Below are 24,064 nucleotides of genomic sequence, written 5' to 3'. Positions count from 1 at the left end.
TCTGCACTTCGTAATCAACAAATTATCATCAGTGTCCACATCTGCTTCTAGAAATATCTTACAGTTTAAAACCTGATTCTGAAAGCTCTGTCTTACCATTATATAATCAAGCTGAAACCTTCAAGTATCGCCAAGCTGTTCAATAAATACAGCTTTCTTTCACAAACTATTAAACCAAGTATTAGCAGTGATTAAATATTGCCCTGCACAAAATTTTACCTCTTGTCTTCCTCTTTCATTCCTTTTGCCCAGTCGATATTTTTCTACTCTTTTTTTCTTCTCTTCCTTTTTCTACTTTTGAATTCCAGTCACCCATCAAAGTTATTGTTTAGTCTCCCATTAATTATTGGAACAATTTCTTTTACCTCATCAAACATTCTTTCAATCTCTTGTTCATCTGTGGAACTACTTGCATATAAACTTGTACTACTGTGCTAGGTATTGACTTTGAGTCTTTCCTGGCTACAATAATGCATTTACTATGCTGCTCATAGTAGCTTACCTGTGATTCTATTTTCTTATTAGGCCTACTTCCCTGTTTCCCCTCTTTGATTTTGAATTGATAACCCTGCACTCACCTTACAGAAGTCCTGTTCTTCTTACTACCTCACTTCAGTGATTCCCACAATATCTAACTACAACATATCCATTCCCACTTTCAAATTCTCTCAAAGAGCCACAAGTTATTCTGGCCTCTCCACATACACTGAGGTGACAAACGTCACTTACACAGATGGCATTAGTAATGTGTACACAAGGTATAAAAGGTCAGTGCATTGGCAGAGGTGTCATTTGTACTCAGGTTAGTCATGGAGAAAAGATTTCCAATGTATTTATGGCCACATGACAGGAGTTTTTTCCCAAGGGCATGCAGCTTTACTGTATGATTAAATGATGATGGCGTCCTCTTGGGTAAAATATTCCGGAGGTAAAATAGTCCCCCATTCAGATCTCCGGGCGGGGACTACTCAAGAGGACGTCGTTATCAGGAGAAAGAAAACTGGCGTTCTACGGATCGGAGTGTGGAATGTCAGATCCCTTAATCGGGCAGGTAGGTTAGAAAATTTAAAAATGGAAATGGATAGGTTAAAGTTAGATATAGTGGGAATTAGTGAAGTTCGGTGGCAGGAGGAACAAGATTTTTGGTCAGGTGAATACAGGGTTATAAATACAAAATCAAATAGGGGTAATGCAGGAGTAGGTTTAATAATGAATAAATAAATAGGAGTGCGGGTAAGCTACTACAAACAGCATAGTGAATGCATTATTGTGGCCAAGATAGACATGAAGCCCACGCCTACTACAGTAGTACAAGTTTATATGCCAACTAGCTCTGCAGATGACAAAGAAATTGAAGAAATGTATGATGAAATAAAAGAAATTATTCAGATAGTGAAGGGAGACAAAAATATACACTCCTGGAAATGGAAAAAAGAACACATTGACACCGGTGTGTCAGACCCACCATACTTGCTCCGGACACTGCGAGAGGGCTGTACAAGCAATGATCACACGCACGGCACAGCGGACACACCAGGAACCGCGGTGTTGGCCGTCGAATGGCGCTAGCTGCGCAGCATTTGTGCACCGCCGCCGTCAGTGTCAGCCAGTTTGCCGTGGCATACGGAGCTCCATCGCAGTCTTTAACACTGGTAGCATGCTGCGACAGCGTGGACGTGAACCGTATGTGCAGTTGACGGACTTTGAGCGAGGGCATATAGTGGGCATGCGGGAGGCCGGGTGGACGTACCGCCGAATTGCTCAACACGTGGGGCGTGAGGTCTCCACAGTACATCGATGTTGTCGCCAGTGGTTGGCGGAAGGTGCACGTGCCCGTCGACCTGGGACCGGACCGCAGCGACGCACGGATGCACGCCAAGACCGTAGGATCCTACACAGTGCCGTAGGGGACCGCACCGCCACTTCCCAGCAAATTAGGGACACTGTTGCTCCTGGGGTATCGGCGAGGACCATTCACAACCGTCTCCATGAAGCTGGGCTACGGTCCCGCACACCGTTAGGCCGCCTTCCGCTCACGCCCCAAATCGTGCAGCCCGCCTCCAGTGGTGTCGCGACAGGCGTGAATGGAGGGACGAATGGAGATGTGCCGTCTTCAGCGATGAGAGTCGCTTCTGCCTTGGTGCCAATGATGGTCGTATGCGTGTTTGGCGCCGTGCAGGTGAGCGCCACAATCAGGACTGCATACGACCGAGGCACACAGGGCCAACACCCGGCATCATGGTGTGGGGAGCGATCTCCTACACTGGCCGTACACCACTGGTGATCGTCGAGGGGACACTGAATAGTGCACGGTACATCCAAACCATCATCGAACCCATCGTTCTACCATTCCTAGACCGGCAAGGGAACTTGCTGTTCCAACAGGACAATGCACGTCCGCATGTATCCCGTGCCACCCAACGTGCTCTAGAAGGTGTAAGTCAACTACCCTGGCCAGCAAGATCTCCGGATCTGTCCCCCATTGAGCATGTTTGGGACTGGATGAAGCGTCGTCTCACGCGGTCTGCACGTCCAGCACAAACGCTGGTCCAACTGAGGCGCCAGGTGGAAATGGCATGGCAAGCCGTTCCACAGGACTACATCCAGCAGCTCTACGATCGTCTCCATGGGAGAATAGCAGCCTGCATTGCTGCGAAAGGTGGATATACACTGTACTAGTGCCGACATTGTACATGCTCTGTTGCCTGTGTCTATGTGCCTGTGGTTCTCTCAGTGTGATCATGTGATGTATCTGACCCCAGGAATGTGTCAATAAAGTTTCCCCTTCCTGGGACAATGAATTCACGGTGTTCTTATTTCAATTTCCAGGAGTGTAATAGTCATGGGTGACTGGCATTCGGTAGTAGGAAAAGGGAGAGAAGGAAACGTAGGAGGTGAATATTGATTGGGGAGAAGAAATGAAAGAGGAAGCCGCCTGATAGAATTTTGCACAGAGCACAACGTAATCGTAGCTAACACTTGGTTCAAGAATCAAAAAAGAAGGTTGAATACATGGAAGAAGCCTGGAGATACTGACAGGTTTCAGATAGATTACATAATGGTAAGACAGAGATTTAGGAACCAGGTTTTAAATTGTAAGACATTTCCAGGGGCAGATGTGGACTCCGATCACAATCTATTGGTTATGAACTGTAGATTAAAACTGAAGAAACTGCAAAAAGGTGGGAATTTAAGGAGACGGGACCTGGATAAACTGAAAGAACCAGAGGTTGTACAGAGTTTCAGGGAGAGCATAAGGGAACAATTGACAGGAATGGGGGAAAGAAATACAATAGAAGAAGAATGCATAGCTTTGAGAGATGAAGTAGCGAAGGCAGCAGAGGATAAAGTAGGTAAAAAGATGAGGGCTAGTAGAAATCCTTGGGTAACAAGAAGAAATACTGAATTTAATTGAGGAAAGGAGAAAACATAAAAATGCAGTAAATGAAGCAGGCAAAAAGGAATACAAATGTCTCAAGAATGAGATCGACAGGAAGTGCAAAATGGCTAAGCAGGGATGGCTAGAGGATAAATATAAGGATGTAGAGGGTTATCTCACTAGGGGTAAGATAGATACTGCCTACAGGAAAATTAAAGAGACCTGTGGAGAAAAGAGAACCACTTGTATGAATATCAGGAGCTCAGATGGAAACCCAGTTCTAAGCAAAGAAGGGAAAGCAGAAAGGTGGAGGGAGTATATAGAGGGCTTATACAAGGGCAATGTATTTGAGGACAATATTATGGAAATGGAAGAGGATGTAGATGAAGATGAAATGGGAGATACGATACTGCGTGAAGAGTAGTTTAATAAGTCACGGATGCAAAATACTAACGCATATTCTCTACAGACGAATGGAAAAACTGGTAGAAGCTGACCTCGGGGAAGATCAGTTTGGAGTCCATAGAAATGTTGGAACACGTGAGGCAATACTGACCCTATGACTTATCTTAGAAGCTAGATTAAGGAAAGGCAAACCTACCATTTGTAGACTTAGAGAAAGCTTTTGACAATGTTGACTGGAATACTCTCTTTCAAATTCTGAAGGTGGCAGGGGTAAAATACAGGGAGCGAAAGGCTATTTACAGTTTGTACAAACCAGATGGCAGTTATAAGAGTCGAGGGACATGAAAGGGAAGCAGTGGTTGGGAAGGGAGTGAGACAGGGTTGTAGCCTGTCTCTGATGTTATTCAATCTGTATATTGAGCAAGCAGTGAAGGAAACAAAAGAAAAATTTGGATTAGGTATTAAAATCCATGGAGAAGAAATAAAAACTTTGAGGTTCACCAATGACATTGTAATTCTGTCAGAGACAGCAAAGGACTTGGAAGAGCAGTTGAACGGAATGGACAGTGTCATGAAAGGAGGGTATAAGATGAACATCAACAAAAGCAAAACGAGGATAATGGAATGTAGTTGAATTAAGTCGGGTGATGCTGAGGGAATTAGATTAGGAAATGAGACATTTAAAGTAGTAAAGGAGTTTTGCTATTTGGGGAGAAAAATAACTGATGATGGTCCAAGTAGAGAGGATATCAAATGTAGATTGGCAATGGCAAGGAAAGCATTTCTGAAGAAGAGAAATTTGTTAACATCGAGTGTTTATTGAAGTGTCAGGAAGTCATTTCTGAAAGTATTTGTATGGAGCGTAGCCATGTATGGAAGTGAAACATGGACAATAACTAGTCTGGACAAAAAGAGAATAGAAGTTTTCGAAATGTGGTGCTACAGAAGAATGCTGAAGATTAGATGGGTAGATCATATAACTAATGAGGAGGTATTGAATAGGATTGGGGAGAAGAGAAGTTTGCGGCACAACTTAACTAGAAGAAGGGATCGGATGGTAGGTCATGTTCTGAGGCATCAAGGGATCACCAATTTAGCATTGGAGGGCAGCGTAGAGGGTAAAAGTCGTAGAGGGAGACCAAGAGATGAATACACTAAACAGATTCAGAAGGATGTAGGTTGCAATAGGTACTGGGAGATGAAGAAGCTTGCACAGGATAGAGTAGCATGGAGAGCTGCATCAAACCAGTCTCAGGACTGAAGACCACATCAACAACAACAGGAATTAACAGACTCTGAATACGGAATGGTAGTCGGAGCTAGATGCATGGGTCATACCGTTTTGGAAATCATTCAGGAATTCAGTATTCTGAGACCCACAGAGTCAAGAGCATGCTGAGAATACCAAATTTCAGACATTACTTCACACCACAGACAATGCTGTAGCCGATGGCTTTCACTTAACAACTGAGAGCAATGGCGTTTGCATAGAGTTGTCATTGCTAACAGACAAGCAACACTTTATAAAATAACCACAGAAATCAATGTGGGACATATGATGAATGTATACATTAGGACTTGCAGTGAAATTTGGCCATAATGGGCTTCTGCAGCAGATGACCGATGTGAGTGGCATTGCCAACAGCACGACCTCGCCTGTAGCACCTTGCCTGGACACAAGACTGGAAAACTGCAGCCTGGTCAGATGAGTCCCAGTTTCAGTTGGTAAGAGCTGATGGCAAGGTTCGAGTGTGGCACAGACTCCATGAAGCCACGGACGCAATTTTGTCAACAAGAAACTGCACAAGCCTGGGGGGCTGTATTCACATGGAGTGGACTGGGCCCTTTGGTCCAAGTGAACCAATCATATGACTGTAAATGGTTATTTTCGGATACTTTGAGCCTATTTGCAGCCATTCCTGGACTTTATTTTTATGGATGACAATGCACCATGTCACTGGGCCACAACTGTCTGCAATTGATTTGAAGAACATTCTGGACAGTTCGAGTGAATAATTTGGCCACCCAAAATGCCCATTATGAATCTCATTGAGCATGTATTTGGCATAGTTGAGAGGTCAGTTCATGCACAAAATCCTACATCAACAATGCTTTTGCAATTGAGGACACTATAGAGGTAGCATGGCTCAGTGTTTCTGTAGTGGCTGCCAACAAGTTGTTGAGTCCATATCACATCCAGCTGCTGCACTATGCTGGGAAAAAGGAGGTCTGACATGATATTAGCAGGTATCTCATGACTTTGTCACCTCAGTGTATTTACCCCTGTTGTGGTTACACATGGCTATAAGTATCATTGAGGCATATAAGCCAGCAAACCTCAGTAAATTCCATTGTTCATGGAGGGTGATACTTTTATATGGAATGATAATTGTCTCCTACCTTTTATTTTATTACAAATTTAGTTTTTGACATCATAGTTCACCTTCTTTTAACAGTAATAATAATCATTTCATGATTGTTCTGTTATATAATTATGAATAATAATTTTTTATTTACCACTTAAGTATGTAGTAATCCATTGCTATTTTTGCATTACTGTTTGGTTTAATCTGAAGTACAAGACATTATTGTTGACTAAGCAGTGACTGATGTACTTTAATTTATTCTGAAGTTTATGATTTCAGTGGGTAATGTTAGAGGTGAGTACAGGCTATAATGTGACAGCAACATAAATTCTTTAAACCAGAAGCGAAATCAGCAGTGCAGGAGTTTGTAGTACAGAACTTAGACCTTTCCTGTTCTGTTATCAATTTGCATGAATGATGCATATTTTAATGTAGAAAGACAGTGATATATCAGCCAGAGACAACACATTTGCCATTTACATTATCTCTCAGCACAAATAAAGTAAAACAGACTTACTGCGATATCACATCTGTCATGGAAGTTTAATTAATCAGTGCTGTATGGAAAACTATTTTTCGCATATCCCATCATATTCCAGCATACTAATGCTCTTGCATGCTGCATTTTCTTTCATGCAAGCACCATTCTTCCTGGTGCTACATTTCTTATACAATATCTCGAACCAGATAAGTAGAACATAACAGTGGAAGGTGAATTTAAATTAAAACAAGCAAAAGGACTGTAAAATTGAACTGTGAGATTTGTTCAGAAATGCATTTAACAAGGAAGAACATGCTACAGTTCTGCTGACACCGTCATATATCTTGTGCTGTTACTATGAGAATAAGATAAGAGAAAGAGATACATAAGCTTGTGTTAGGAGCTATCAAGAAGCTTTTGTTTGAGGGCATCGCTTTGGCATATATGCAACACAACATGACTACAATGAGGGAATAAAAGAACCAACATGTAGGAAAGGGATTAGTTTGGCATGGCTTTTATGTCTTTCAGATGTGCTTGTGGTAAACAGGTCCAAAGTGCTGTTGTTATTTTCTTGGGTGCCAAAGGGCAAACATTGGTAGACATCCATCAGAGAATGAAGAACTGTATGGGACAGCATGTCTGTAAAAAATCTATATTGTGGAATGGTGCGCCAAGTTCACAGTAATACAAGTCCTCATTATGCCTTAATTCAGAAGTTACACAACCTCAAAAGTGGAATGCACTAGAGCACCCAACCAATAATCCTGATCTCTCCTCACATGATTATCAGGCTTCGGGCCCTTAAAAATGCCTTGAAGGGTCAACAATTCCTATTGTACAAGGATGAGCAGTAGGCATTTACAGACTCCTTCACAGAGCAGGACACATTGTTTTGCCAAGCAGGTATCTTCGACCTGGTGCATCGCTGGGATAACTGCTCATGGTGATTTTGTCTGATTGGCATGCTGATTGTGGACTACATGGCCTTTGAATGGAAACTTTTTGGTCACCCCTTACAAATTGCTATTTTCCCTTACTCAGTATGCAAATGGAATAGGACACAAAATTGCTAATAAGTAGTACTAAGCACTCTCTGTCATGCACTGAACAATGGCATGAAGAGTACTTGTGTAACAGTAGATGTAACAAGCAGACAGCAAAGAACAGCAACAATCATGCCATTCATAGTTAATATTGGATTTTCTCACAACTCTGCACCAAGAAACCATACATTAAGTTACATAGCAGGATTTTCCAGGGCATAGAATATGCAGTATAGATGATTAATATTGACTGTCCAATTTCAACTCCACCTGTTGGGAGTTTGAAACGATCACAGCTTTGCGTAGCTTATGACAGTTTCAAAACTTCTTAACAAGCGTATCATGTAAACAAACAATTGTTTGTACATTTTCAGCTTTTCATGCCATAATGAATAATCAGATCGACTAAATCAAGGAACATTCACAATAAACTGACCTGGACTATTCTTCATCCAATGCTCAGAAATTTGTGGAGCAAACCACAGATTCATACCATATTACATTTGAACAAGCAGCCATGTCAATTCCAACTCTACCACTGATATCTTGGCTACATATCTTCATCTTGGCTGCATATCTTCTGGCCATCCTCAGAGTGAGATAGAAGCTGAGGTGGCAAGAGTTGCCTTATAATGCTGCACCATGGTGGTATGGCACATGCAAGTTCAAGCCACGAGTGCTGGTCAGCAGCAAAGAAGTGTACCTTATAATGTCTGCCCCTGTGACAGGTGGAGAAAGTGCTCAAATGGTCAGAACCTTTCTGAATATATCTTTGGTTGTGGCAACACCATGGAAACTTCTCTGCAGCTTAATTATTGGAAGGGCTGGTTTGCACAACTTGTCCAAATTATTTGCAATTTATTAAATTATCTGCTAATCAAATCTCCATGGCTTCCAAGAGATGGAAGCTAAAATCTTCATATCACTGTAGTCCACAGTGTGGCCATAACAATGTAATGTTCTTCCACAAAAAAACACTCACACACACACACACACACACACACACACACACACACACACACACACACACGCACACACACATACTTCTTTCCTCAGGAGTCTCACCCCTGTGGAAGACACTGGTACAAGGCCTACTGAGCACATCCTGCTTCATTTCTGCTGCAGGAATATGCTATCCCATCAGAGACAGTGCCAGCTATGAAGGCCATCATGCCATACATCACCTGTGCTACAACTATTATATAGCATTTTAAGTGGATATGGCTAGCTAGATTAGTGGTCACCCAGTGGCTAAGCACAACCTGCTTGACTGTAATGGGCACTTCACAACCTTTGCCATCTGATCCTCCCCTGTCCCTCCAACATCAGCTTCTTCAAATTTCACAGATGTGAATTGTCCTTAGAACATATCCCTTGGTCCAGCAATCCTCCTGGCCTTAGTTGCCACTATTTGCTATCCCAAACCCACCTCCATCCACATCACCACGCTTTCCTACTTCTCCACATCCCCCTCCCAATATTTTACTCCATTATTCTACAAGCACACTTCTTTCTCCTGTCCCACTTTTCTTCTGCTCTACCTTGTGTCCATCTCCTCCCCACACCACACCCTCTTCACTCTTCTGTTCCACTGTGTGCCATACACTACTTCTCCTGCCAGAACCACAACAAGCTCACTAATGCTACATTACTGTCCTGTTTCCTTGGTGTGTGTGTGTGTGTGTGTGTGTGTGTGTGTGCGTGTGCACGCGTGCGCATGCCTGTGTTTTGCACTAATAAAAAGAAGTGTGGACCAGTGACATTAAGACAGTGTCCTGTTTGTTCCAGGAGGAAGATAAATATATAATGCAACTTACTATTCACAAAATCGGCAGTGAAGATGAAGGGGATTACTTCTGCCATGCAGAGAATGCCTTTGGAAGCAAAACACGCCCTGTTTCTGTTAGAATACGAAATGTGGTAAATACCTTCTTTTTTTTTCTTTTTGCACTTATGTTGCATTTTTTTCTATGATTCAGGCTTCTCAGTTCAAAGTTAATAATTGATTACACTACAGAACACACAATAAGAAACATACATGTATAATGGTAACTAATTCAATGAGGGGTTACAAGTTTTTCCTTCATGAAATAATTTAGTGCATATTCAAATTGACATCTTTTTCCAATTACTTCCATCTGCATAGTATGAAATTGGATCCACTATGTCAGTATACTTGCAGATTATGTATTTGTGTAACAGCTACCCATCACAACACTGAAGATATATTTAAACACTGTTAAGTTCACTGAAGTTACCAGTTTAGAATCAAGACTGTGCAGAACATTTAAGAGAAGACATCACTGGCCATTTCTTGCATATTTTTTTAATGCCATGATGGAATCCTTGAAGATGTGCTGGAATTCATCCTTTCACAATAGACATCAGAAAGATTACTGCTACAGAATTTTCTGAGGCCTTATAATCACTTCAAATTCACCCCCCATCCCCCTTGGTGTTCTCTCTCTCTCTCTCTCTCTCTCTGTCAGTCTGTCTATCTATCTATCTATCTATCGCTGTCTCTCTATCGCTCTACTAACTTAATCTCATTTCAGAATTTCAAAGAGGATACAGTCTAAATGTAATTACAGAAAGTAGTCATTCCACATATGGCTGTTAAAAATATTTATTGTGATTGCAATTTCAACATTTTATCATTGTTAACAATGTGGGAATTAAAGCCCACTCTAGAACATTAAGCTATGACATGCTGGAACGTAGTGCCAGCAGTCTGAATCCACATAACATGTGGTATCTTCAACACACTAGGTGACCTTGAGCCATGATAACAGCAGTCAGCTTACACAAAAATAAAAACTACATCCACAAAATACACCAAAATTAATCTCTTGTGCAGTTAACATGGTGGTTGGATTACAACTGCATTATCAGCTGCATAATTTGTCCGAGTCATCTCACATTAATTAATTTCTGTAGACAATAGGGATCCCACCTTTCTTGTGGTTTTGTTTTGCCACTCCTGTAAATTTTCATATACATTGCCTCCACTTATTATTTTATGTTCACATAGGTATGGTAAAATAGAGTAGTCACTCTGTGTAAACTTAAAAATTATGTGTTTTAAACATTTTACAGGCTGCCAGCAACAATGTGACACAATGCTGCATTGAACAAAATGTGACATCAAGCTGTATGGTAGCATGCTCATTCTACTTAGACATTGACGCTGTAATTGATAAACCAGAGTGCATTAATGATTTTGACAAGTTGATGAAGTGTGCAGCTGGTAAGGTTTTTATCAGTACAATGTAATATTAGAAATTTAGCTGCAGTAATTAAAATAGTTAACAACCTGAGTATTCTGATGGAAAAACAAATGATTTTGAGTCATGCAACACAGTTTTGCTTTTTTCTCTAACAATTATTTAACAGTCTTACATGTCAGTCATACCAATGTCCCAACATCATCATTTGTTGGATAAGTAAATCTTAATTTTAGTACAAGGTGTACAACTTTGGTTCCGCTGTTTGCCAATTGGTAGCGACAACGATAAGCAGTGGTCGAAAGAAACAGGCCGCAGATGTCAGGCAGTTAGCTTGGACCTCAGTCAACATAACCTCATTCAAACATTAGTCAACTTGTGTCTGCATCATAAAATTGTTCTTGATTGCAAATGTCAGTTTACGAGCCTAATTCTCGTCATTTGTGGGACGTGTTACTGTTTTGTTTCAGTTTGAAGAAAACAATGGCCGAGTCTCATCAAATGCTCTCAGTTACATATGGTAAGGACGCTTTTAGTGAAAGAACATGTCGTGAGTTGTTTCAATGCTTCAAGAACGGTGATTTTAACGTCGTAGATCGGCATAGTGGTGGCAGAGAGAATGTTTTCGAAGATGCAAAATTGGAGACATTGTTGAGTGAAGACTCGCGTCAAACTCAAGAAGAATTGGCACATTTAGTGGGAGTGACACAGCAAGCCATTTCAAAATGTCTCAAAGCTATGGGCATGATTCAGAAAGAAGAAACTTGGGTCCCGTGTGGGCTGAAACCAAGAGACATTGAATGGTGTTTGTGTGTTTGTGAACATTTGCTTCAGGGGCAAAAATGGAAGGGATTGATGCATTTCATTGCGACTGGGAACAAAAAATGGGTTCATTAAGATAACCCTAAATGCAAAAAATCATGAGGATATCCTGGCCATGCTTCCACGTCAACGGCCAAGCTTTCTCCAAGGTCAAGCTCTGCATTTGGTGGGACCAGCTCGTCGTTGTGTACTATGAGGTGTTAAAACCAAGTGAAATACTCACCAAGTTGATTATTGAATGCAATTAATGTGTTTGAGCAGGGTATTAAAAGACAAACAGCCGCAATACAGCAAGAAGCACGATAAAGTGATTTTGCAGCATGACAACGCTTGACCCCATGTTGCAAAAGTGGTCAAAAAGTACTTGGAAATGTTAAAATAGGAAGTCCTACCCCAACCACATTACTCCCTCTGACTATCACCTGTTTAGAACAATGGCGCATGGCCTGGCTGACCAACACTTCTGATCTCATGAAGAAGTCACAAATTGGATCCATTCGTCGATCACTTCAGAAGATGAACAATTTTTTTGATGTGGGATGCCCAAAAGATGGGATAAAGTAGTGGCCAGTCATGGAAAATACTTTGAATGATATATGTGTAACCAATTTGTTTCATTAAAACCTCAAATGTTGGGGAAAAAAACGGCAGAAGCAAAGTTGTACACCTCGTACATATTTCAGACCAGAAATAAAATATGTTCTGTTAACATATAGATCTTTGTTAGAAGAATGTACAGTGATCATATTTATTGAACTGCAGAATCTGGGATAACAAATGATGTGAGGAACGCAATCATGTTCGTCATACTGTAAAACCTCAATTATTTGCTTCCATTAAGCTGTCTCACTTCCTATACACATATATCCTGTCATATGTTATGAACAATTTGATAGACAAGGGAACTTAGCTGGAATAGTTCATTAGCTTATGCTACAAATGTAATATTATGCTATCTCTGGATGTGTTAACATTGGTTGAAGGTTGTGTTGGTGGTGGTCTCTCTTGAATAACTCAAGCTTTATTATTGCTTAAATTTCCTTCATTTCAATTATAATCTGTGCTTTATCGCTGAGTGAGGAAACTTTCTTATGTATTGAATGTCACGATAACATTATACCACAAAATAACACTTTGTTCAAATATTCAAGTTCCTTCCTTTGGTTGCACTTGCAGTCATTACCCATAATTTTTATATCAACTCCCAGAAATGTCCCTAAGTAGTTGCTCTTTTAGACTGCATGAAAACTGAGCAACATTTTGTACAGCTTCATGAGACATGTCCAAATATTTTGGTCCTGTTAGTCTTTTATTCATAAGGCTTTATAAGATTTATATTTGAATTCAGTATATACTTTCTATATGTTTCAGTTCATTGACTCATCCAACTAATATCCATACACACAACTTCATATCACAATTCAGACTGTGTGCACAAATCAGCATTGTTAAAAGCAGGCCATGATATATTATTTAAAACTGGGAAGGACTTGCCCTGCTATGAGATTTTTTTAACACCAACAGTGAAAAATGTCCTTTAATCAGTCCTTAAAGTATTTACATTTATAGAAAAGCTTTTTACTATGCAGCCTTCCAAAATCTGTTAAGAAGCCATTACATTCTAATATTTTGAAAAGGGTAATTGCTACTCACTTTATAGCAGAGATGTTGAGTTGCTGATAGGTACAACAAAAAGACTGTCACAAAATGAGCTATTGGCCAACAATGCCTTTGTTGGGGGAAACCCCCCCCCCCCCCCCCCCCACACACACACACACACACACACACACGTCAACAGTCATGTGATGAATAGCAACTTTCCTTTTCGTAATATTCTGACATTCCATCCTGGATTTTCCACTGTTTAAACTTGTAACATTTGTTCTTCCTGTGGAGTGACTGTCCTTGTTTTTACTTCAAAATGTGTAACAGTAATGACTCATCATGTAATTGTTCTTGGGAGCTTTTGAACTGTCTTTGATATTTTTCTGCTACACTGTAAATATATTTTCATGGAGTAATTGTGATTTTTGTCTTATGTTAATATACTATGTAGCTGTAATGTCAGTGCTATGAACATATGCAGTGGTATAATGTCTCCTTTTGACACTTGTGCCTATTTTTGGAGCGTATTTCCCAGAACAAATACACGAAAATAATGCTATGACTGTCCTCTTGAAACTGTTACACACTTCTTCATTCTCATAACTAGATCTGGTGATGATCATATTTAAGCAATACAGTTAATATCACTATTTCCCTTGAAAACCTACGGAATAAGTAAAATTATATCCACAAAATTCCATCCTGCTGAACAATTAATTATCTGCTGTGAAACAGTTTTGATTCATCTATACTTAATATTATTATCACACAAATAGAAAAGCTTGCTAGTCACTTGAATTTAATTAGTTTCAAAGTAGACTCACCAATTCCAGAAATAAGAGGTAAATACTTTCTGTTAATCATGTTTAAATATCTTTTAAAATATGTCCACTCTATTTTGTCACTAATGATGTTTATTTGGTTTTACTTCAGATGGTTCTGATCACAGAAGTTGCTGTGCACAGTGGGGAGTGCCAAGGCGATGCCTCGATTGGTGTCGAGGGGAACCACTTTTCAACAACAAGTTTTGTGTCTTGTCTTATACAAAGCAAATTATGGCATGTTTCCATGAGGACAGAGGTAAAAAGTGCCCCTGAGAAGAACAACACAATTATGTGAATTTTAATATTTTAATAAGTTTATTTTTTATTGTGTATACGTAAATCATAGGCATCAGCTATCTTAACTGAACCTTTTTGGACTTAATGTCTTAGCAACACGCATGACTCCATTACTGTTCCTCATACAAGGAAATCTAAAGTTGTGTACACACCAGAGAGAAAGGAATGGTTTATATGCACACTAATTTATAACAACAAATGAAGAAAGGTTCAAATTAATGACATGTCAGTGTCCTTAGAGATACGAGTACTATTTCAATTGGGAGATTAGCTGAGACATTGTTGGAGGGACCTCCCAAGCATTCATCTCAATTGATTTAATAAGTTACAGAAACCTAAATAAACATAAATTCAAACCCAGTATCTTGACAACCGTGATAACCTCCCTTGATTCAAATAAGCACTCACATCATTGTACTAAACAGTGAAGAAATGCACTCCTACACTTTTACAAAATGTTTGAGGTCACTTTAAGGTTCCTCTTGTCACCTCTAGCATATGTGGTATATTTATAAAGATATAACCTTTATGACTAATTTGACTAATTCAGCAGATGATAAGTTTGTGAGCATCTAGACCAGAGTCCTCATGAAATGATACTCATTGAAAAATTCTACAGCATCATGGATCTTAAGTAGTAATCACAAGGATAAAATAACAGTAGTCTGGATGTATACAGATACTAGAAAACCTGGCAGTGCTTCACAATTGTTAAATATGTATGGAGTTGAATGTATGCCCTAATATCTCCCCCCCCCCCCCCTTTCCCCCTCTGTCCATGTCCTCTTCCTTCCTCTCTCTGACCTTGAGCTTTGTTTATTGTTATTGCCAATGAAACATTGTCTGGGAACTGAAGCCACTTAAAGTCCGTCCGTCCCCCCGTCTCTCTCTGGTGGAAACTATTCAGTGAAGAAGTGTGTGCATACGGTAGGTTACTGTAGGTTGAGGATGGGATAGTTCCAGAAGTGGAGAATGTATTGTAAAGATAACACACATTTGCACAGTTCAGAAAAACTGGTGTTGGAGGGGAGGATCCAGATGCCTCGGGTAGTGAAGCAGCCATTGAAATTAAGCATATTATGTTCTCTTGGCCACAGTTTGGCAGTGGCAGTTCGTCCTGGTGGACAGCTGGCCGGTAGTCGGTCATGTACCACCAGAGCTGATGTGTCATAGCTGCTTTCACAGGTGGCATGGCCTTTGATGGGGTAAAATAAGCCCGGACAAGAGTAGAATAGGAAGTGCTGGTTGGGTGGACTAGGCAGATCTTGCACATGGGTCTTCCCCAGGAATATGATTCCAGCGGAAACAGATTGGCATTGGGAGTGGCGTAAGTATGGACTAGGATGTTTGGAGGTTGGACGGTGTTCCAACACACCACTTTAGAAGGAGTGGAAAGAACCTTGGTTGGGTAGTGTTCCCTCATTTCAGGGCCTCATGACAGATAATCAAAGGCCTGATGAAGGATATGGTGCAGTTGTTCCAGTCCGGGGGAGGTACTTGGTGACAAAGGGGGCACTCTTTTGTAGCTGGCTCTAGAGGGAAGTGAAAGGATTGGGATGTGTGGGGAAATGGCATGAGAAACCCGTCTGCAGACTAGGTCTGGGGGAAAGTTCCTGTCTGTGAAGGCATTGGTGACACTCAGCATACTGGGGAAGGGAGGTTTTCCACTGCATGTATGCTGTCCCCAGCTGACGAGGCAGTATGGGAGAGATTTTTTGGTGTGGAATGGGTGACAGCTGTCAAAATGCAGGTGTGGATTTAATGTGAACAGTGGTTTTGACAGAGCCATCACAGAGGAGGAGGTAAATGTTCAGGAAGGTGGCAAACAGAGTTGAGAAGGACCAAGTGAAGCATGTGGGAGAGTAGGTGTTGAGGCTGTGAAGGGATGAGGAGAGGTTGTCTTAGTCCTTGAGTCCAGATTATGAAGATATCATCAATAAACCTGAAGCAGACTAAGGGTTTGGCATTTTGGGAGGCTAAGGAAATCTCCTCTATATGTGACATAGGATGGTGCCATGCAGTTGCCCACAGCTGTGCTGCGGATTTCTTTGTATACATTGCATTAAAAGAAAAAGAGTTGTGATTTACGACAAAGTTAGTAAGGTGCATGAAGAATAAGCTAGTAGGTCTGGAGTCTGAAGGATGTTAGGAAAGGTAGTGTTCAATAGTGGTAGGATCATGGGCAAAAGGGATGTTAGTGTACAGGCAAGCGGGATCAACAGTGATGATTAGGGATCTGGCAAGTAAAGGGTGGGGATGATGTAGAGTCTGTGAAGGAAATGGTTGCTATCTTTGACATGACAGGCTAGATTATGGGCAGTTAAGTGATGGTGTTGGTCAATGAGGACCAAAATTCTTTCAATGGGTCACAATAACCAGCTACAATGGTGCATCCAGAATTGTTGGGTTTTTGGGGGCAGTGTATCTGCAATGACTCCCTTGCCAGTATGCTGAGTGTCTCACCAGGGCCTTCACAGACAGGCACTATCCCGCAGACCTAGTCTGCAGACAGGTCTCCCATGCCATTTTCCCCTCACAACCCCAATCCTCATACCACCCCCACGAACAGCAGGATTGCCACAGGGAGGAGCTCCCTAGAAAACACATGTCACAGCTCATTGTTTCCACTGTGTGCAGATTGAAATGGTAGATTTGAAAGTGATCTGACCTACAAACTTACTTTACATCTAAATGATACATTTCCAGACATAGGTTCTTCATCAAAACTGTACTGATGGAAAAAATTGGAGCACCAAAAATAATTAATGTAGAATAATGAAATTTTGGGAACACATTTTTCTAGGTACCGTATTTAAATGATTAACACAGAAAAATCACAGGTTAATGTAAGTGCAAGATAAACCATTGCAAATGTGAAATGCTGGTACATTAATAATCTGTGTAACTGCCAGAATGTGAATACAAACATGAAAATATGTATGAGCTGTGTTGTACAGGTATGATGGAGTTCCATGACTGTAACACTTGGTCGGTCAATATAGGGACAGTTAACAGGTTTTAGATGATGCTGGAGTTGTTGTCCAATGATGTCCCACATGTGCCCCATTGGAGACAGATTTGGTGATTGAGCAGGCTAAGGCAACATGCTGCCACTCTGAGGACCATGTTGGGTTACAGCAGTGTTATGTGAGTGAGAATTATCCTGTTGGAAAACACTTCCTGGAATGCTGTTCATGAGTGGCAGTGCAGCAGGTTGAAGTACCAAACTGATGTACAAATTTGCAGTCATGGTGCTTGGGAGAGCCATGAGTGTGTGACATGAAATCAAATCTTAGACCATGGCTCCAGGTATAGGTCCAGTATGTCTACACAGACAGGTTGGGTGTAAGCCCTCAACTGACCTCCTCCAACCCAACACATGGCCAGTGCTGGAACCGAGGCAGAACCAGCTTTCATCAACAAATGCAACAGACCTCCACCCTGCCCTCCAATAAGCTCTCACTTGACACCACTGAAGTCACAGATGGCAGTGGTCTGAGGTCAGTGTAGTGCACACTACAGAGCATCTGGCTTGGAGCTGTCCTTGAAGTAACCAATTTGTAACAGTCTGTTGTGTGACTGTGGTGCCAGCTGCTGCTCAAATTGCTGGTGCAGATGCAGTATGTTGTGCCGGAGCCGTGTGCCAAACACGACTGTCTTCCTTCTCGGTAGTGCCACGTCACGATCCAGAGCTTGGTCATCTTGCGATAACAGATTCTCATGACCGCATCTCTCAGCAATCATGTACAGTGGCTATATCCTGCCAAGTCTTTCTGAAATATTGCAGATGGAGCATCTGTCTTTTAGCAGCCCTATTACATGACCTCTTTCAAACTCGGTGAGATGTTGATAATGGCGGCCTTGTCTTTTGACTAACATCAACTCACCATATCCAGTATGAAAGGTAACTGACCATTACAGCGTGTGTTAAAAGCAAACCTGATATGCATCCTCATAGTGGAACTGCTAACACCACTCTTGTGAATGGCATGAAATTTGGGTAGACACCATCTTTCAGACGTAGCAACATGCCTACCAACTCTTGCTTATGTCACAAAACTCCTCCTAAGTATTGCAATTTTTTTCCGGCAGTGTATATCCACTAAATCCTGTCTACAACCCATAGAAACCCATAGAAGCCTGTAATAGAAATTGTGAAACATTCTGTAGAATTATGTAACTCATAGTTGAGCTTTCACTTACTTCTATCTTCTCGTGAATTGCTGTAAATGTGTAAACTCCAAATCACAGCCCACAGCCTTCAAAACTTAGACATGGTCCATTATATTACTGAATAATGAGATATCAGTTCTTAGAACTACAGAAATCTATTAAAAACAAACAATACCTGACATACAAATTTCAAAATTTTGCAGTTCATTTTTTCACTCACAAAAAAACCATTACTCGTGGTAGCACATACCTACATGTCTCAGTGCGTAAAACAACACAGAAACTGGACAGTAGATGCCTGGAGCTATGTGGTGTGGTCCAATGAGTCACTAATTTGTCTCTTATCAAATTATGCAAAGTAGCAAGTGCAATGACTGCTCATGAGGCATTAACCTGCAATGTGTTGAGGGTGCAGTTCAGTTTGAAGGTAGTTCTGCCATGTTTCAGGAGTGTTTTTCATACCACACCTTGGGCACACTCATGCAGGTTACTGTGGATATGAACAAAAACATTTATTTAAACATTTTAGGAGACAATTGTTGCCCTTCCTCCTACATCTTCATGAGGAGTATGCTGTGGAGACACACATCTTCAAAGATGACAATAGCTGGGTTCACATGTCTTTCCAGTCTGATGAACTCAGGCTTCCTATGAATCCCGACTAGCTCAAAAAACTACATATCTTCATCACACAGAAAATGTCTGCAACTGTTTGGAACAATGGGTGAAACATAGCAATCAATGTCCCCATAATCTTGCAGAGGTCTATGAGCTATAATCATCAATGAGTGGCTTCAGCTGAATATGGCATATCTGAAGAACCTTGGGGACTCTCTTCTTCACTGAATTTAGGCCATTATCAAGGCTAGAGGTGGTGTTGCATGGTGTTTGTGTGATCTCTCTTCTAGGTGATAAATGTTTTGTCCAGTATGCTTATCTACAAGAAGAATGGTCATTAAAATGAAATTATCATTTGACAAATAGAAAACAGACAGGAATAGACAACTCATCTCATAAAAAATCATTTTAGAGAAGAGGCCAAATTTCCAGGATAATGATCTGGTTGATTGAAAGAGATAACAATTTTTTAATAACTGAGATTTTAACTTTATGATGTCTCTACTATTCAAGACTGATATTCCTTAAATTTTATTTCATCTAATAAGTAAGTATCATGAATAAATAAAATTATTATTCATAATGACATTTTTACTTTTGAAGGACGCCTTCCTGGCCCTCCACAGAACATTCAAATTGAATTGGTTGATGCACATTCTGTTCTTGTGAAGTGGGATCCTCCAGTCAAGAACCCAAATACTGTAGAAATGTACAGGTAAATTGACAAAATTAATTTAGTCAGAAGACATAGAATTCACTGCCAAAATTTCTCTAGACTTCTATAAATTAGGGTGATACAGAAAGAAGAACTGCAAAATAAAGAAGTTAATAAGCATTAAGTTTCATTGCTGTTTACTTGAAGAATTTTACTGTGTTCTAATTGCATCAAATTATAGCATTCCTTGTTCTTTTCTTTTTCTATCAAAGCCAGTTTTATGATAATCATGAGTTATAACTTGACACAAATTTTTGATCTTAAACCTCAAGTTCTGCTTTCTGATTTTATGTCATTACCTGTTCCAGTGTGTCAGGTATGCATTTAATGCTTATGCTGTTTTGTGTTTTAGGGTTTTCTGGAAGCAAGTTGGTTCTCGGACTATAATGAAGAATGATACCAAGTCTACCAGCCTCTTGATCACAGGACTGAAATATGGAGAGCCATATGAGTGTGTCATTAAAGCTGGCAATCACTTAGGTACAAGCACATTGACAGAAGCCAAGCAGTTCACAACGAGGGATAAGTACATCTCATCTGGAAGTATAGGTATGCCACTAAATTGTCTTTTTAAACATACATGGCTTGTATGTAGCTTCAAAAATGTAGGAAAAGGACAGATTGCTACTTACTATAAAGAATATCCATTACGTTGCAGACAGGCACAATTAAAAGACACTTACACAAAGCTTTTGGCCACAGCCTTCATCAGAAAAAGAGAAACGGACACACATCATTCATACACACAAGCAAGCACAACTCACCAACACATAACTGCCAACTGTGGCAGCTCAGGCCAGCCCTGGCATGAGCTGCTGGAGTTGTCAGTCATGTGTTGGTGAGCTGTGCTTGCTTGTGTGTATGGATGGAGTGTGTTTCTCTATTTCTCTTTCGCTGGTCAAGGTTGTGGTTGAAAACTTTGTATAAGTGTCTTTCAATTGTGCTTGTCTGTAGCTTAACATGCCTTCTTTGTGGTAAGTAGCAATATATCTTTTCCTACATTTTTAGTATTCCTACATGGAGTTTCCTTTATATGTGGTTTATTAGAAACTTCATTCGCATGCAGTGTGTCAATTTACACTAATGAGCAGTTAAATTAGAAATATCTACTGTTTTCAAGATGGAACATGTCTGTTGGTACAACAAAAGGAATAGTTGGGTGTCTCGCATAACTAGTCACTGTCAGGTCCATACCTGTCACTGGCACGGTAGTCAGGCACAGAATGGGAAAAGTACACAACATCAGTGCATTTGATCATAACCACACAGATGGAAACAAAACGTAAGACTAAAGTTAAAGTTAGATTTTGATTACAAAGTGTAGCTTTACTGATTCCGTAAAAGGCAGACTAAATACGGACTCAAATTTGTCATTAGAAAAGAAAGGTTAATAGCATTTTTTTATCTGGCTTCCACCATCCTCATAGTCAGCCAACTTATTCCTATTTAGTGTTTTCATTGTAATCAACATATAAAATTATTACAAAACTGCATATAATAATAAATTTGCACTTCATCATAATAACACTCACATGCTCCAATTCAGCACAAATATAACAAAGATCACATAAAACTTTAAAGTGCAGCTATACAGTACTGATTTCAGAATAATACACACAAAATGTTTACAACTTTTAATTTGAAATGTAATGTAGAAAATCATCTAGCTTTCTTTACAACATTTTTTCATTAGTCTCATTTTGTGTTTGCTTCTTTGGAATAACAGTGTTTTTGGATATAAACTGCTTTTGTAACACTTCCCAACATTATTTGGGCCACACTAATTCCCACCAGGCCCTTTTTATTTATTACTTCTTTTAAGCACATGTTTGCACCACCCAATAATCTATCAAGAATCTTTTTTCCTCTTCTTCCTCTTTCATTTTCTTCAGTGCCTGTTCAATATTTACTTTTGTTTTGCAAACTTACTCTTCATATTTGCTTGCAACAAGTTTTCTTTTTCCTGTTGTTCTTGTTTCCTGTTTCCCACAGCCACTCTCTTCTCATATTCAAAGTATTGCTTGTATCTGACATCAGCTTTGAATGCCAACTGAAGAAGCTTCTGACTGATAATTAGAAAGTGAACATCCCCCTCAAACACATTTACTATAGCATCTCTAACAGTCAAATGAGCATTCAATGTACTTTCACACATATCTGCAGTGTCCTAATTCATGATCTTCCCAAATAGTGAAAATCAGTTTCTACATATGCACTGACATTTCAGAGTGCAATTGCAGTCTTCAAAATTTTCATAACAGTAGGGCACTTGTTTTCTCTTAAAAAAAGAAGACTCCAGTAGATGTCAGCTGGGTTCTTGTTACTACCTCATTTTTCTTTCTATAATGTCAATAGTTTCCATTCATCAACAAGTCCCTGTTCAATGTACTCAGTTGGAAGAAGTGCACCTAATTTCAATGTTTTTGTATGATCCTTCTTTCACCCTCTTCACAGAATGCAAACATCAAAGACGCCGCAATGCAGGTTAATCCGAAGACTTTTCCAAAATATGTGTACAAGCAGACACACAGTGCTTTCTAGCTTACATGTAAATATAGCTTCTTTCTTGTGCACCTAGCTTCTTGAGTTATTCATTTTTTCTAGTATTGAACACTATGTTTTTGAATGGCAAGTAATATTATCACCAAATGCTTCCAGACTCAGTGGAGCAGCAAAAACACAAAACCGATTTGTGAGTGTTCTGACAAGGTTTGTGAGGCCATTATGGATTAGATGCATTAAGGGATCTCTCTTCAGAAAAAAACCAGTGAATCTTGAGCATGTATAAGCACTTGCACAAGCAAACATAATTTCTGCTTTGGTAGTTTTGTCTTTTGATAGTTTAACAATATTCTTGTATTTCACAGAACTCATCAGTTTCCTTTTTTCTGGGGTATGAACAGAAGAAAGAATTTTTCAACAGCTGATCATTGGTATAAAAGTCTCTCTCCAGTTGGTTCTAATATCAGCCATCTAGCGGAAACATGTCCCAAAAACCAATGCCTTGGAAGTTTCATATCTGAATTTATGTTTTCAGAATCTGCTAATGAGATGTTTGGCCATCAAACAAATTACAGGGAAACAAGGTGATATCTGAAGCTTTTTCACCAAAGTGTGAAATCTTTTCTGGAATGCATTATGAATGATGTGTATGTTACATGCACCAACACCAATCAGCTGTTTTCTTCATAACAGGATTAGAGAATCATTCAAGAGATGATTCACAGTTTTGTTAGTACTGGATCCATCACAACCTACCATCAATAGCTTTGACCAAGAAAGCTGGGCATTATCCAAGGCTTCATTTCGACTTGGAGTAAATATTACAAGTAGTCACTTTAGCAATGAAGAAAGTTGGTGGATGTCATTTCATAATCATTTGATAGGAAGCAGACCGGTATTCAGCTACAGTTTGAAGCTATTTCTCTGGAGCTGCAATCACAGTTTTGTCGAAACATAAAGAGAAATGTGCTCCTCCAATGCTGCAGCTAAATCATCACATACAAAGTATCTTGTGTTTGTTTTTGAATGGATGAAGTAAGAAGGAACACTTCTTGGAAATATTGTACCAAAGATTTCTTTGCCATCTTCACAAGCTTGCTGAACAGCAAAGTTCAATCATTTTCAAAAGACCAGATTAATTCTGCTCTTGAAGCATTTTGCCTATCAGAATAAATCTGAATCACTGGTGGCTCTGGGAGATCAAATTACACTATCATTGCTACATGCAGATCCAGGAAGGGCTGAAGACAAATGTAGTTGTGAAGAACTCAGTTTCATATTACGTTATTCTCTGTGCTTCTCAGTAGAATCCTGCTCCTCTGTAGTGCTAAGGTCCCAAGAAAATGAAAAATGTTTGTATGCACAACACAAAAACTTCACTTGCACAATTTTTCTGTCCCTGTTCATAAACCATGAAACCATTGCTGAATCTTTATGGAACCATTCTGATTTTACAGTACGTTTTCCAATAATTTTGGCAAAGTAATCCATTTAATCAAAAAACAACAGATAAAAAGAATTAGGACTACTGTTCATCAGAGAGAGAGAGAGAGAGAGAGAAATTTTTAAGCAGGATGTCATTTAATTTCTGAGTATTCCCAGGTTAA

General features: G+C 40.0%; 1 protein-coding gene across 1 annotated transcript in view; it reads left to right on the top strand.

Annotated features, from left to right (window-relative positions):
* The window catches only part of LOC124775499 (Ig-like and fibronectin type-III domain-containing protein 1), a 1,067,132-nt gene that overhangs the window by 1,027,368 nt on the left and 15,700 nt on the right, over positions 1 to 24,064 (top strand). Inside the window, exons 24-28 of the mRNA XM_047250332.1 lie at positions 9,466 to 9,597; positions 10,774 to 10,924; positions 14,262 to 14,408; positions 19,844 to 19,955; positions 20,308 to 20,504. Coding sequence (XP_047106288.1) covers positions 9,466 to 9,597; positions 10,774 to 10,924; positions 14,262 to 14,408; positions 19,844 to 19,955; positions 20,308 to 20,504 — 739 coding nt within the window. The remainder of the gene's footprint in view (positions 1 to 9,465; positions 9,598 to 10,773; positions 10,925 to 14,261; positions 14,409 to 19,843; positions 19,956 to 20,307; positions 20,505 to 24,064) is intronic.

This window comes from Schistocerca piceifrons, chromosome 2 (assembly GCF_021461385.2).
Source record: "Schistocerca piceifrons isolate TAMUIC-IGC-003096 chromosome 2, iqSchPice1.1, whole genome shotgun sequence".
NCBI lineage: Eukaryota > Metazoa > Arthropoda > Insecta > Orthoptera > Acrididae > Schistocerca > Schistocerca piceifrons.
The sequence above is the reverse complement of the archived record's forward strand: the minus strand, read 5'-3'. Positions and strand labels throughout refer to the sequence as shown.